This window comes from Pezoporus occidentalis, unplaced genomic scaffold (genome assembly GCF_034315485.1).
Source record: "Pezoporus occidentalis ecotype Australia unplaced genomic scaffold, CSIRO_AGI_Poc_V1 ctg177, whole genome shotgun sequence".
NCBI classification, from domain to species: Eukaryota; Metazoa; Chordata; class Aves; order Psittaciformes; family Psittacidae; genus Pezoporus; species Pezoporus occidentalis.
In genome coordinates this window covers 155,189-170,545 of record NW_026913607.1, presented here as the reverse complement: position 1 = coordinate 170,545, position 15,357 = coordinate 155,189, and the positions used below count along the sequence as shown (strand labels likewise).

The 15,357-nt window shown below is 39.4% G+C and overlaps 1 protein-coding gene and 1 long non-coding RNA gene across 8 annotated transcripts in view; one reads left to right on the top strand and one right to left on the bottom strand.

Moving 5' to 3' along the window:
• POU2F1 (POU class 2 homeobox 1) overlaps positions 1–15,357 on the top strand; it is a 101,681-nt gene that overhangs the window by 59,266 nt on the left and 27,058 nt on the right. For 4 of the 7 annotated variants that reach the window (XM_062614628.1, XM_062614627.1, XM_062614626.1 and 1 more), the window contains exons 3-6: positions 2,099–2,199; positions 5,093–5,146; positions 6,865–6,984; positions 8,735–8,914. In XM_062614628.1, the coding sequence (XP_062470612.1) occupies positions 2,099–2,199; positions 5,093–5,146; positions 6,865–6,984; positions 8,735–8,914 (455 nt within the window). The remainder of the gene's footprint in view (positions 1–2,098; positions 2,200–5,092; positions 5,147–6,864; positions 6,985–8,734; positions 8,915–15,357) is intronic. The other 3 variants (XM_062614631.1, XM_062614630.1, XM_062614629.1) reach the window with 2 other exon arrangements.
• The window catches only part of LOC134161619 (uncharacterized), a 226,094-nt gene that overhangs the window by 189,629 nt on the left and 21,108 nt on the right, over positions 1–15,357 (bottom strand). The gene's annotated exons all lie outside the window — the stretch shown is intronic.

Sequence of the window (15,357 nt, the reverse complement as noted above, 5' to 3'; positions counted from 1 at the left end):
AATAGTTGCAAATTCATTCAAAGCATCTGCTTAAATGATGAGGTGGTAGAATTTTGTTTGTCAGAAATTACTTTTTGTCAGGAATTATTTATATATATTTACCCAAGCATTTTCCCACTCCCTTTGACCTTCTGCATTGAGCTAATTCTGCAGTTTACTGGACAAAAGGAAAATAGATGAGATTATCATAGAATCATAGAATGGGTTGGAGGGAATTCAGTTCCAACCTTCCTGCCTTGGGCCAGGGACACCTTCCACTAGAGAAGGTTTCTCCAAGCCCCATCCAACCTGGGCTTGAACACTGCCAGGGATGGGGCAGCCACAGCTTCTCTGGGCAATCTGTGCCAGCGCCTCATGACCCTCACAGTTAAGCATTTCTTAATATCTAATCTAAATCTACTCTTTTCTGGTTTTAAGCCCTCATCCTATCACTACTTGCTGTTACAAAAATATTGTTACAGCTCTTTTCAGCAAACCTTCTTTTTTTTTTTTTGGAGAGAGAGAGAGAGATATGCAACCAGGTCACATTCAAGATCAGTTCAGGCCAGTGATAGTCATGTTCACTTTGAATTGGCATTTTAGATTCATTAAGCAAAATAATGTTACGTAGTTTAAACTTTTTTTTATTTTAAGTATTTTTAACACGTCTGTGGATCTTTGGCTGCACATGTGTCTCTTAAGTCTGTAAGCCCTGGCCCAAAGCACAGAATTAAAACCTTGAGAATAGACTAAGTTTTCTCCCACAGCACCAGAGGGCCACCTTAGGTTTGCCTTACATGGGTGCTAGAAAGCTTGTGTCATTCCTTAATTAATTAGTGACTGTCTTTGGAAATCTTGTCTGTGTAAGCAGTTTGTAGGTCAAAACAGAAATGTAAAATACTGGATAGTATATTTCACTGATCAGATTTTAGGCCTGCTTGCTTTTGCAGATGTTTCTAAGGAGTAGCAAACCCCTATTATTGTTTAAGAACTGTGACTCTCTTGCTTAATAGATAAAGCTAATTTTTATGGCAAAAAATGGTAGATGATGACATAGGAGTCAGTTGAACACCTGTCCATAGGGCACTGACCAAAATCTGATTGTCATCAAGCGTAAACACTCAAGTTTAAAGCTGGTTTTACTTCATTTCAGTCACACAATTTTTAAGATTGCATCATCTCTTCTAGAAATTCCACACAGCCTGGTGCAAGGAAGAAAGGAAGGAAAGAAGGGAGTCTGCCTTCTTTTTAGCTGCTTAAAGTAGTCATACACACCATACAAAACCAATTGTTGATAACGCCTAATGTTGATTTGATCACCTCCCCACGGAATGATTCTTAAAAGTTTGTAGTTAGAATCCCTCTTGGCAGAAGAGAAATCTATGTTAGTTGTGGAAAAAATGTCCACGTCTGTCTCTGTCCCACAGCCCTCCTCCCCTCCAGTTCTTCTCACAACCAGATTATTTGGTGATAGTTTAGGGGTTTTCATGTTTTCTGAGCTGCTTAGGAAGAAGACCGACAAAAATATAGGAAAATAATCAGGTTTTGGTTATAGGAAAAATGGTGTGAGCAAAAGCAACCCCAAGCAGTTTTGTTATGAGAGCTCTGCACATCATGGAAATGTGGAGTTACTTTTTTATCAAGAGCAAAACTGTGGCCTGTAACTGCTATGTGTACATGGTACTTCTGTTTTCAGGAAGTATTATTTAGCTGAAAAGTGATTTTTTATATGAACATTGTTCTTGCCACTTTCTGAACTTGAAGATAGTCTTCAGCTGCTAGATAGAGAGGACATGGAGAATGTGAATGCCTTAGCAGCATGCATTCATTTGGTTCTCAAACCATGGCAGAGAATGACAGGGTAATGATGTACATAGGTGATAGAAGCTAAAGAAAATACGACATTGGTTTAATTCAGCTGACACCTCTTATGTTATTGAAGCCTGGAAATAACACTGCTGCCTCACCCCCATTCTCTTTTCAGTAAAAATCTTAAATTCTTGTTAGTCTCAGAGTACTTTTCTGCTGCATAGTATTGAGAGAATAGCAAAAGATTTAGGAATATTAATTCTTATTCCATAAAAGTAATAACTAATAGTTCTTATCTCTCTTTCTCCAGGCACGCAAACAAATGGCCTGGACTTTCAAAAGCAGCCTGTGCCTGTCGGAGGAGCTATCTCCACAGCCCAGGCCCAGGCCTTCCTTGGGCATCTTCATCAGGTAAGAGAAGACCCATTTTGAAATAAGGTAGACTCGGAGAGGTATGAGCACAGCTGCTCTTTTATGTTGTGTGTTCTCTCTTTCTGTGAATGATAGGAGCATGCAAAGGAATATATGGGTACACCACATGCTTATATAGCTTGGGTGGGAAAAAGTTCTTACTGTGGCACTCACTTCAGTGCGTTAGGCTGCAGAATATGTCAAAATAGGGTGAGACCTATTGGGGAAACTAGAGAGCCCCTTTCTGGGGACTTAAAAATGCCTAAGGCATTTGTATTTTCCGCCTACTCTCCCTGAATTTTAATGGAGATACTGAAAAGCAAGGTAAAATGTAATCGTTTTGATAAAGGATTGTACTGGCCCAGCAGCTGCCAGGGTTCTGAAGCTGTCTCCACCTGATGAATCCAGAAGTGGTGTTGAATGATTCGATCTTTCAAGCTCTTGCACATCAACTCGAGATATAAAGTGATGCTACTTACTAAGCATATACTGTTTGTGAGTTTTAATTTTTTTATTTTTTTAGTTACTTCAAGGACCTGTTTGTGAGATGATATTCAGGCTTCTACTGTCTCTCTGTTCTGCTGATGCTGTGTTTAGTGAATCAAAGCTGAACTTCAGATGTAGGCTGAAGGAAAATAGGGCATCCCTAGGTGGAGAGAAGTATAAGGGGCATTTTTTGTAGTTTTTTTTTAATCTGTTCATACTTGATGTACAAAAACAAATGATGTCCTAATTTCTTTCCCTTCCTCAGCACCAAGATTAAACTTTAAAATACTGTACCTAATTGGCTGACCCTGAATGTTTGAGGTCTGAGGTTGCCCAGTTATTGTGGTATAATTGACATGCTGAAGCTTTTATGCCCTCTTTTAAGAGCTCTGAACTGCCATTTTATTGTGTGGAAGATTCCACACATCAAATAATTACAGTTTTCCTAGTAGTTTGGGTTATATAGGACCTAGGGAGTGACTGTGTTTGAATTTGCTGAACCAATAGGCTGTTGTAGGCTGCCTTTATGTAGAGAGAGGCTGACTAGTTTTCATGGGTTGTCAGTATGTGTTTAGCACAGAGACAGATACAGCTGTTCTGATGAATTTTGTGTTTGTTTTTAGTCTTCGTTTTGTTACACAGATTGATCTGGGACAGTAATTGTATTTAGCACAATGCTATATTTTGCTTTGGAAATGTATTTATTTAAACAGTTGTCAGGATCTTTGTAACTTCATGTTTGATACGTGTGATTCATGTCTTGAAACTCTAGTTCAAAGGAAAATCTCAGCTATTCTTCTATGTACCTGCAGGTGTGTGGGACTGTATTGTCAAACTGTCCACTTCTAATGTGGTGGCTGCTAGTGGGGTTTTATTCAGCTTTATTTTTCACTGTTATTCACACACAGTGCTTTCCTCCAGACTGATACAAAACATTAGGTTGTAGGCAATATTCAGGAACAGTGTAAGTTTTAATTAGAAATGTTTTTTTTGTGTGTGGTGGAAGCTGTGTCCAAATTGCATTCAAAGATTTTCAGGAATATGCTGGCTGTACTTGAGTGAGATACATTTGTATAGTTTTGCGTGGTCTATTTTATATTATTTATTCATTTAAAAATATTATTTCTGAGTATATTTTTTGAGGGCAGGCTAATATAGTTTAGATTATTCTCTGCTGTTAATTCACGTTAAAAGTTGAGATTGCATCAACTTTGTCAAAGTATATTTTGCTTGTGATGAGGAGGAGGTTTTCTGGGAGTGCTTGCTTAGATGTAGAATATGCTTAGTAACTTTAGCACCTTTGTCTAGAGTGGTAGGAAATATTTCCAAAGTGACTCTCAAGGGTTGCTTGTTCAAATACTCAGTTATTAATCTTGTGTACTGCAATTCAAATTAAAACTCTCCTTCCTGTGCTGGCAGATATGTGGGCTCTCTTTTGTGATGGGTGTTATGTGGGGTCATCTTTTTACAGAGGCAAGAGTGCTACGTTTTGCTTTGCTTTATTGTATCCTTATGTGTTTCCTGGTTTTCAAATGAGCAGTGGTTTTCAAACATGACCAGAGGTGGAATTCACTACAGGCTGTAATTCTGACCTTTGAAAGTGTTGGTAATTAATTACATAGCGTTCCTTCTTTATATTAGTAGGAGTGGTGGTAGAAACAAGGTGAGACCAACTAAAAAGGTTGTCAGTAAATGAAAATTTAGCATTTGTTGTACAGAGAAAATCCTTATTAAAGATAAAATAACACTTCAAAAATCTCACTTTCTGAAGCATCAGTTTTTCTTCACTGCTAACCCACAAAGACTTTCTTTGAACCTGTTAATTACAAACATTGAATTCAAGTTTTGAGTATACCTGAATCAATACAGCTTTTGTAAAGTGTCTCCACTCTCTGTTTTGAGATCTTCTTTTCAGTGGCTGAGGGCTGTGCATACTTGAATAGGTTGATTTGAGGAAGAGTGTTTATGCTGTGGGTTTTGTGCTATGCAGGTGATTGCTCCTCTGTTGTATAAGAAAGTGGGTAAATGCAGTGTACATGTCTGGGGTAATACCCATTCTGAAACACGAGAAGGATGATGATGAGCAGAGCTTACTGGCCTTCCCTGAAGCCTCAGTTTTATTTTTTTAAACAGGAATAGTTAGCCTGGCCACCTCAAAATGCTGTTTCAACTCAATTTCATAATAATATCTAGATCTCTAGGCAGGAATATGTCCAACAAGAGGTAGACGAACACTGTGGGAGAGTTACAGATTTTCTTTCAGCCTGGAGCACAGCCCTTTCGCTAATTCAGGTGTTAGAGGGGCATGCATTGTTCTTGGGGGAGTTTTTGTTGAGGTGGTTCTTTTTATGTTAAGTTTTTTGCTCATTCTATGTAATTTCATTTCCCTTTTTGCACTGTGTTGTAGGTCCAGCTCGCTGGAACAAGTTTACAGGCTGCTGCTCAGTCCTTAAATGTACAGGTAAAGACCGTTACCTTCTGTTGCTCATCCTTCTCTCATTCCAGACAGCTTTGTGGTCCTATTAGAAATGGTTTTTAACCTGTGATATGCTACTTTGTTTTTTCGTTTTGACTAGTCTTGCAAGTGTAGGTATGAAGGAGTAATAGTTTTACAACTGTAAATCAGGCTCAGAATTGTTAGCATTCAGAAACTGGGGTTAAACCATGCAGTGATTGTAACTTTATACTGAATTTCAGACATGTATTGTATCATGAGAACTATAAACCTCCAGGAATATTTCATGTTCTTCCAGTTATTAATGTATTTTAAAAATAGCAAGTATTACTTTGCAATTTGTCCTTGCTTCTGGTAGCTGAATATAGGAATATAATGTAGCATTAACTATGTAATGCAGCTAGTGTAGATAGCTTGTGTAAATAACACATAGTGATTTTAAAGTAAGTCAGAGTAATTGTTGTTTAATAACATACATGAGACATCAAAGCTTTGGAACTTTTATGCTCAGATGCTGAATACTTCAATGTATTGGTTAATGCACCACTTCCTCAGTAGTAGTTTAAGGGACAAGGGATGGATGCAGTCTTATTGAAAACAGGTTTCAGTAGTGCTTGTTATTAAAGAATGTAGGTAGTGCATTACACGGAATGCAATAGAAGGTGGACCCACTTATACATAATAACGATTTGGAAAGAAGAGGAAGTACAATGACCTTCCTTTCTACGAGGAAGGAGGCAGAAAATTGCCTTGGTTGCCATGGTAAACTTCCATCCCTGAGAGAGATGTTGGCAAACAGGCTGTATCTCCAGTGCAGTGTTTACAGTCCTGCACTGTAATTATCGCTCAATGACTGGCAGAATTAATCAGAGCCTTTATGTTAATTAGCCTGCTCTGCAGCCCCCAAAACAGGTGGTGGAAAATATGCAAATCTATGCAGAATTTTAATGTTCTGCATAACCAGTTTTAATTATCATAAAACTCTCCCCCCATCATGCACTTGCATTTCCTCCCTCATGTCTTTACAGTTGCTTCTGTTAAAAAGACCCCAAACAACAAACCACAAAAAAAAACCAACAAATACCTCCCCCAAAATGAAAACCACAGAAAAACCCTAAGCCCCCAAATATTTTAAAATAAAGTAGCATTCAGTTGAATAAATGCTAAACTTTGATTATTTAAAAGCATTGTATTTATTATGTATCTTGCTGTAGGTAGATAAACCTGTGAGGATTTCTTGAACCAGTTCTCTATAAGCCAACAGAATGATAATTTAGGGGTGTAGGATGCAGATACAGAAAATGGAAGCACAATCTCCTTTTCTTCATTCCGTTGTTCAGGATTTTAGGCAATGAATAATTTTAACGACCTTTTCTTTCTTTATGGTGAAAGGTAGTGTCAGCTTCAACTGCATTGCATAAAATGAAATGAGACCTGGAAATTATGTCAAAGAGTTACAAAAGACCTGAGAGTCTTTGTTTTTGTTTAAGCTGCATTACCTACAGAGGTGTTTGAGCAATTGTAGCTGAGATGGTGGTCACATAGAGCCATTGCTTAAACACACTCTTAAACCCAAGGGCTTTTTGTATGCAGATGAAACATTTTTATTGTGCAGTGTTGAGAGACAACAGTGTTATACGTTAACATATGTTTTACACTATAAAGAGCTGGTGTTTTTTTTGTTTTGTTTTTGTTTTGTTTTGTTTTGTTTTGTTTTTGACTAGTCTAAATCTAATGAAGAATCTGGGGACTCTCAGCAACCATGCCAGCCTTCCCAGCAGCCTTCAGTGCAGGCGGCCATACCCCAGACCCAGCTCATGCTGGCCGGAGGACAGATCACTGGGGTAAGATTTCCCCAAGTATACTGTAGTAAGCCTCCTGTCCAGTAAGTGATGGTACTATGTGTGGCAGGCCCCATAGAGCTCTCAATGAGGGTAACTGTCATTTCCTTTAGCATAGGAAGAAACTCAAGTGCAAGAGGGGACAGAAAATATCTCCTATATAAAAAAGGAGAATTTAATCTTTGAGTTTAGTTGCAAAATACTTGCTTTAAGAAAAAAATATCTCTGTTCTAAATATCCATCCTGATCCTACAGTGAAATTAAAACCTTGTGTGTGTACAAATGAGAAAGTCATGGATGTCATAAAGAGGATTTAACACACACACACACACACACACACACACCCCCGGTTACAGTGAGGCATGGGAACATGAAACTAAATTATATCAGATAGCCAGGTGAAGAACAAAAATTATGGGAACTGCTGGCACTAATTCTTCCTCTTCTCAAACATGTTTCCTCTTAAGTAACTGTATTAGTGCTTGACTTAATCCCACTCAACCTTCCTGGTTTAATTTACCAATTTTGATTCTTTTAATTGCACAGCTTTGGAAGTAATTAAGAAATAACTGTTGGTTTAGGATTACTGGTGTTTCTGAATTGTGGTAAATGCTTTCAGTCATTTAAAAAAAAAAGCAAGTTCTGTGAATTGACTGGTTTGGTTAAAGAGCTTGTTTCTGTGTAATCTGCTTTGCAGTAAGAGTTTGCATGTTAACAAGGAGTGTAAGGTAGTTGCTTCAACAGTGTGTTTATGATTTGAAGTACTAGGTTAGATTATCTCTACTCTTGAATGGAACAGTATCTTAATTTCATGTTCAGTTGTTAGAGCTTCTGGTATGCTAGTGTGTAAGTGAACATCCTATTTAGTTTTTGTTAATTACATTTGAAAGTTTTTAAAGTGAGATTGTTTTAATATGCGAGTGAGACTGTGCTTAAAACTCAGCATATTTTATTATTATTCTCATTCTCAAAAAAAGAAAGGGTTTGTTTTAATTTATGATTGTCTGTAGTGGTGAAGCATTCTAAACTCCAGGTCTATGCAGATATGGATTGTAGTAAATATGGGCATCAATATTCATTTACATGTAAAGGAGAGACTGCTGCCACCTGTTTCACAGAGATAATGCATGTTTGGGAAAAGGAAGGGATGTAAACTTGCCAACTCTATTCTACTCAAAAAAAAAAAAGGCAGTGGGGAGACTTGGAGAGAAACAAATGGAGCTCATGTTCTTATATCTTATGGCATAATGGAAATGATGAAATATGGCAGAGATTCATGCTAATGTGAAGCAGCTGGGGTGTTATCAGTTTGTTCAGTAGCCATAGACAGCATTCCTGCTTCTCATTCATCTGGCAAATTACTTGCTGTTCTCCTGGGTGTAAATTTCCTTTCAAATCCTGGCAATACTGATTCTTTTCTTTTGCTAGCTATTAATCACCCTTTTCCTGAACCTCCTGGTAGAGTTGTGAAAAAGTTAGGAGTAAAGTTAGGTTCTGTAGTTTCCAGTAAGTGCAAATACTTGCCTTCATGCAGTTTGGTTTATGGCAGGTGTGTGGTGGGTTGGTTCCTACATCTTGTTGAGTAGCCAGCTGCCCTTACTGATGGCCAGAGTCATTGGCTAGTTAATGGCTGAATTGTAGTAACAGTTCTAGGCATGTCTGGGTAATACAACTACTAATGAGCTAGCTAATGACTTTGTAGCTGAAGTGGCTCTTTCCATTATTAATGGCTATGTTTTCTAATTATTTATAGCTCACGTTGACGCCAGCTCAGCAACAGTTACTGCTACAACAGGCGCAGGCACAGTTGCTGGCGGCTGCAGTGCAGCATTCAGCCAGTCAGCAGCACAGCGCTGCTGGTGCTACCATCTCGGCCTCTGCTGCAACGCCGATGACGCAGATCCCTCTATCTCAGCCAATACAGATTGCACAGGTGAGCCTTGAGGCTTCAGAGGGTGGAAAATAAAGAGGTTTGAATAACTGCATCATTCAAATGCTATTTTTCTTTCTTATTCAGTGAGTTTCTAGAGTCTTTGAGTACTATTAGTCTTTTCTCATGCATCCTTAGCTGATGAGATTGAAGTTGATAGTTTTAGCAAAGAATGCATACCAGTTGCTTATCGGTTCCACTGGGCTTCTCAGTCTGTTCCAGAATCTGACCAGGTGCTGTATTTTCTGAAATTTCCTCTTTCTTGTAGTTAGCTTGAGAAAGGAGAAAAAGGGGTATAGAAAGATGCCCATAGAAATGATAGTTGTCAAGACCTGTGTGGATGGGAAGGGACATGAGGTACGCATGCTTTTGGAGGTGTTATCCCCCATGCGCCTCAGCGCTGAATAAAAAGCATACCTACTTTACAACTTTAATGAGTTGTGGAGCCTGTCCGTGCATCACACATATATCAGAAAGAATGCTTGTCAGATCCAAATAGCAAAATGATAGAGCTGATGGTTTGACTTGACATGGTTGTGTGGTATTTTGGCTTGGTGCTATCACACATATATCAGAAAGAATGCTTGTCAGATCCAAATAGTAAAATGATAGAGCTGATGGTTTGACTTGACATGGTTGTGTGGTATTTTGGCTTGGTGCTTATTGCTCCGAGTTCAGTGACAAAGAATGGGTGCTCTTGTGTGTAATGAGTCTGGTGTCGGCATCTTTACAGTTTTATGGTCTGGTGCTAAAAGACCTGTTAATTCTTAATTGTACTTGTGAAGCAAGTTCTGCTTACTAGGAGTAGCAAAGATCCTGGGTCTTCCAGGATTGGCTTAGTTCAGTGTGGAGAATGCAGTGCCACTGACTATATGCTTAGTAAATGTTATGGTGAATCTTCTGCGCTTCTGGACAAGGGTAACCAAATATACAGCATAGGCATCTTGAGTACTACTAGTACTTGTGTTGCTGAGGTCCATCTTCCCATAGATTAAGGTTCTTAGTATGTAATATTCCAGTTTGATTAGTGTAGATATGCAAAATATATTGGGAATGTAATCTCCAAAGTTGCTACTTCTTACAGTGCCTAGGTTCTTTAGAAAGGCTGGTGCTTTCTATTCTGACTTTTCACTTGCATTTAACTGGGATGAGGTGTCCAAGAAGTGAAGATGAGGGCTGGTTAAGTAAAAGAATGGAAATGCTGCAATTACCTGTGACATCCATTGGTGAAATACGCTATTCCTTTATTGTGCTAGTCTGCTATCTGAATAACAGCCTGGTTGTGCTATCAGGTTTTTCTTACCTGAAGTGGCAAACTTCTGTGGTGTTGGTCTAAAAGTTCTGACCTCTTTGGCTGTCCTTACAAAGGCCGGAGTGATGCCAACCCACTTTTAGAAGGCCAGAACTGAAGCTGCCCACTGAGTCTCTTGATGTCCTGTGACCAGATATTACTACTTCTTTTATCAAAGTATCCCACTCTACTGTCATGATCTGGAGATGATTCAAGAATGTAGAGTTCAAGGAAGCTCATAACTCCCACGATTACCTCTTAATTTTCTTGAGTCTTTGTCTCTAGCCAGTAATACAGGCATATTTCAAGAAAAGAATTGGAAATGTCCTTGTCATTAGCTTCTAGCATCTCTCTGTGCATCTGTCACAGGGTTCCCATTTGATATTATGTGAGTCAACCTAAATGTAAGTGATCCACAGGCATTAGTGGATAGTTTTGTGCATGTGCAAGATGTGGTTAATCCTGCTCTTCCACTTCAGTGGGAAGCTATGAAAATGCATGAAGTGCTTAGAATTACTGATTTCATACTGGGGTTTTCTCCAGAACTTAAAGAATCTTCAGAAAAGTGTTTGAGAAGAGCTGAAAAGATCAGGCATGTGCTAGCAAGTAGGAGCTTCTGAAGTGCGTATTGTCTGGTTTGTGCATGTGAATGAGCTAAAGGTTCTATGAAAAATGGCATGTGATCATGTAGTTCCCACTTATACAAGTACATGCAATGTGTATTTGTAACACAGGGGTTAAAAAGTAAAGTTTTGCTTGTTTTCTGGCATTCCTCACTATGTAAATGCTTGGCTTTACAATTAATTTATTTTAGGATACGTTTATTTTGATATATAAATGTGGCTTGGTTGAATCTTGTTAGCTTCTTATGATGAAAATACAAGGCATAATATAGAATCATAGAATAGTTAGGGTTGGAAAGGACCTTAAGATCATCTAGTTCCAACCCCCCTGCCATGGGCAGGGACACCTCACACTAAACTATGCCACCCAAGGCGCCAGGGGTGGAGCATTCACAACTTACCAGGGCAACCCATTCCAGTGCCTCACCACGCTTACAGTAAAGAACTTACTCCTTATATCCAGTCTCAACTTCCCCTGTTTGAGTTTGAACCTGTTACCCCTTGTCCTATCACTACAGTCCTTAATGAAGAGTCCATCCCCAGCATCCTTGTAAGGCCCCTTCAGATACTGGAAGGCTGCTATGAGGTCTCTGCGCAGCCTTCTCTTCTCCAGGCTGAACAGCCCCAACTTTCTCAGCCTGTCTTCATATGGGAGGTGCCCCACAGTCCCCTGATCATCCTCTTGGCCCTTCTCTGGACTTGTTCCAACAGTTCCATGTCCTTTTCATGTTGAGGACACCAGAACTGCACACGATACTCCAAGTGAGGTCTCACGAGAGCAGAGTAGAGGGGCAGGATCACCTCCTTTGACCTGCTGGTCGTGCTCCTTTGGATGCAGCCCAGGATACGGTTGGCTTTCTGGACTGCAAGCACACACTAAAGCCGGCTCATGTTAAGTTTCTTATTGACCAACACCCCCAAGTCCTCCGCAGAGCTGGCTCTGAATCTCTTCTCTGCCCAACCTGTAGCTGTGCCTGGGATTGCTCCGACCAAGGTGTAGGACCTTGCACTTGGCATGGTTACACTTCGCTGATAAGGTTGGCATCGGCCCACCTCACAAGCATGTCGAGGTCCCTCTGGATGGCATCCCTTCCCTTCAGCGTATCAACCGAACCACACAGCTTGGTGTCATCAGCAAACTTGCTGAGGGCAGACTCAATCCCACTGTCCATGTTGCCAACAAAAATGTTGAATAAGACTGGTCCCAACACCAATCCCTGAGGGACACCACTCGTTACTGGTCTCCAGCTGGACAGTGAGCCATTGACCACAACTCTTTGTGTGCGGCCATCCAGCCAGGTCTTTATCCACCAAGTGGTCCATCTATCAAATTGATGTCTCTCCAATTTAGAGGCAAGGATATGTGCAGATGTTGGATATAAATTAAGATACCCTGTAGAAATCTGTACATTTGTAGATTAATGAAACCATACTTTTTGGTCTTGACAACCATTTACAAGTACTGCTCAGCTTTGTTTGCATTGGTATTGTAAACATATAGCTGATTACACAGCTGCATGTTTGTTTTAATTGATGATTTTTGAATAATTGATTGATTGGCAGGCTTCTGCAGCAGGGGTGTTACTCTATTTAATTAACTAGTTGCAGAAGCATCATGTCTTTCATTTGCACTCAGTTAATGTCAGGTTATCAGCTGCAGCAGTGTGGTAAGAGGTTAGTGTTGCTGCTGGGCTGTTGCTAAATTGACACTAAACAGTTTAAACAAGTTTTGGAGTTCTTTGTAAAAGTTACTTTTTTCAGGATCCATGATCGGTGTTTATATGATGTAGACTTCAGTGTCAAAGATGCTTAAGTTCTGAAGTCGTAGCTAGAGATAATCATAGAATTGTTGGGGTTGGAAAGGACCTTAAGATTATCTAGTTCTGACCACCCTGCCATGGGAAGGGATGCCTCGCACTAGACTCTGTTGCCCAAGGCTCTGTCCAACCTGGCCTTGAACACGGCCAAGTATGGAGCATTTACCACTTCCTTGGGCAACCTGTTCCAGTGCCTCACCACCCTTAAAGAACTTCTTCCTTATATCTAACCTGAATGTCTTCTGTTTAAGTTTAAACCCATCACCCCTTGTCCTATTGCTATAGCCCCTAATGAATTTAGAACTTCAGGTGACTTTAAAAAACAAACCAAGATACTTCCTCATGTCAAGATGCATCACTTGACAGATTATTCTGCCAAGATAGGAGCTTTTGATCTTTCTAAATTGTTAGGTAGCTCTAGAAGAAGTGCATGTTTCCTGAAAAGTCTTTCCATCTCTTTCTACGTGCTTGTGCTAGTAGACAGATTTTTGCCATTGAGAAGGTTGGTATAGGGAAACAGTGTCAGGTTTGTTTGCATGGTTGCTATTGGGAGGTTTATTGTAATGCGACAATTAAATAATAGAACTTTCCCAAGGTAGAAATAAAGTTGGCTTTCAAATTAATTTGAGGGGCTGTTTAAGAGTGATTAGCCTTGGAGGTATCTTTTTCCATTCTGTGCTATGGAATGATATTTCTGTATTTAAATAAGACTCAGCCAACATACCATTTACCAATGTAGATGCGCAGAATAAGATTGCTTTATACCAGTTATCCCCGAGGCCTCAATTTAAAAAAACAGTTTTTTCTATTAAAGTGTAAGAGACTGATGATAACAGCTGTCGTATCTTAGCTGAGTACCCTGTTTTGTGAATACTATAGTTTTAAACAGAAAGCTCTTTTCTTTTGATCTCAGAAACACACTGCCACTGTTTCTTTGTATTCTTTTTGTTATATAACTCCATCTACTGTGGTACTTCCTCACATCATCTGAGATCTACATGATCGTGTGTGTGTGTGTGTGTGTTTGGTTGTTTGCTTTTGGTGGGGGAGTCCAGACAGAAAACCTGTCTTTCTGTCCCCAGCTTTTTCTTAAAAAAATTTCTGTCCAACTCTTCCTTTTGTATTTCTACTTTTTCGCTTATCCACCTCTATTTGAATCCTTCAGTCTCCATTTATTTTAATTCCACCCAGTGTTCACAGCCTTAGTCAGCTTGCCCTACTCTTTCTATTTTTGCTTCTTCCTCTGCATCTAGTCCTTGCATCCATTTCAGTAGGAGTCCCTCTGTGTTGGAGGGTCTGCTCAATCTGAAAAGGTAGCCAGTAGAACATTGGAAATAAGTGTTCTACTGTTCTGTTGTGGTTTGGACTGAAGAAATAAGAATTTCTAGTAACAGTTCTGACTGATCTAACTTCATAGTAAGAAAACAGAAGAAATATGGAGTTCTTGGGTAAAAACTGGAGTAGTTATATCTCTTTATTTTGGAAGGAAAATTGCCTTGATTTCATAGGAATGGTTGCAGTACTTCTCAAATTTTCTGAAAGCAAACAATACCATCAACTTCAAAACCACTCTGTTCTGCTGGCAGGAACTTTTTGAATATTACCATTCTCTTAGTTTTCATTTCTTAAAGAGCATTGCTTGGTCAGCCCATCTGTTGTCTGTCTACCATATTGCTACATTGCATGCTTTTGACTTACCATGACCAAGTTGCCTAAGTGATTGATGGCCAGTGTCTTCGTAATGCAGGTTAAGTAGTCATTTTCTTACAATTCCTGTGTGTGGTCTCGTAAATCAATTGACTCTTTTTTTTTTTTTTTCCCTCCCTAGTCTTCCTTTCTACCCACTGATACTCCTGACCTCTGTTCCCCAGCAGGAGATTGTTGCAACTTTGAAGTCTTAGTTTAACAGTTTAAAAATCATGTAAGGCCATAGTCAGATAACTGTATTCTGCAAATTATTGTATTGTGTAAATAAAAAGTTATTCTTGTCAGTCTGTCTTGACTTTCCATCACTGGCAGTTAATGGCCTTTCACATCTGCTGTCTGAGCAGCTTGTTTGAGTGCTCAGTAACCTGCATCAGTCAAAATGTGTGCGGGCGGCTTTACGGGTCTTAAGAAGCAGGTCTTAGTGTGGCTTATCAAGTATGGTAAAACTAGCAGCTCCATTCAGGCAGCAAGACTGAGCACTGTTTAGGGGCAAACTGGCAATGTTAACATTTTCTGACACAGACCCGGAAAAGGGCATCTGCCTGCAGACGGGTACCCCAGTATCTGAGTAACTCATCAGAATTAAGAGTTTTGGGAGGTTTTTTTGTTTGGTTCGTTTGGTTTGTTTAATGGGAAATTCTATGTTTGGGCAATATCCCAGGCTTTTATCCATCTGCTTGGTGGGTATTTTGAAACAGTTTCTTCCCAGGAAGGTAGAAAGATTCTACACAAGTAAATAGATAGTTTTCATAGATTACCTCTGTTATGTTGGCCAGCTTCATGTTGTGCTTCCATTTTCAAATTTCAGTTACTCTTGTTATTGTTGTGTGTGAAGAAGGTGAAAGGAAGATTAGCATTTTTCAAAGATTAGTGTTTATGTTGAGACCAGCATTTGATTATAGAGAATTAATAGTTCTGAATGGTTTACATACATAAAAATGGGGTTCTACAGTAGTGCAGTGCTTTCAATTATCCCTTTTAATCTTTAATTATAACCATGTTTATTAA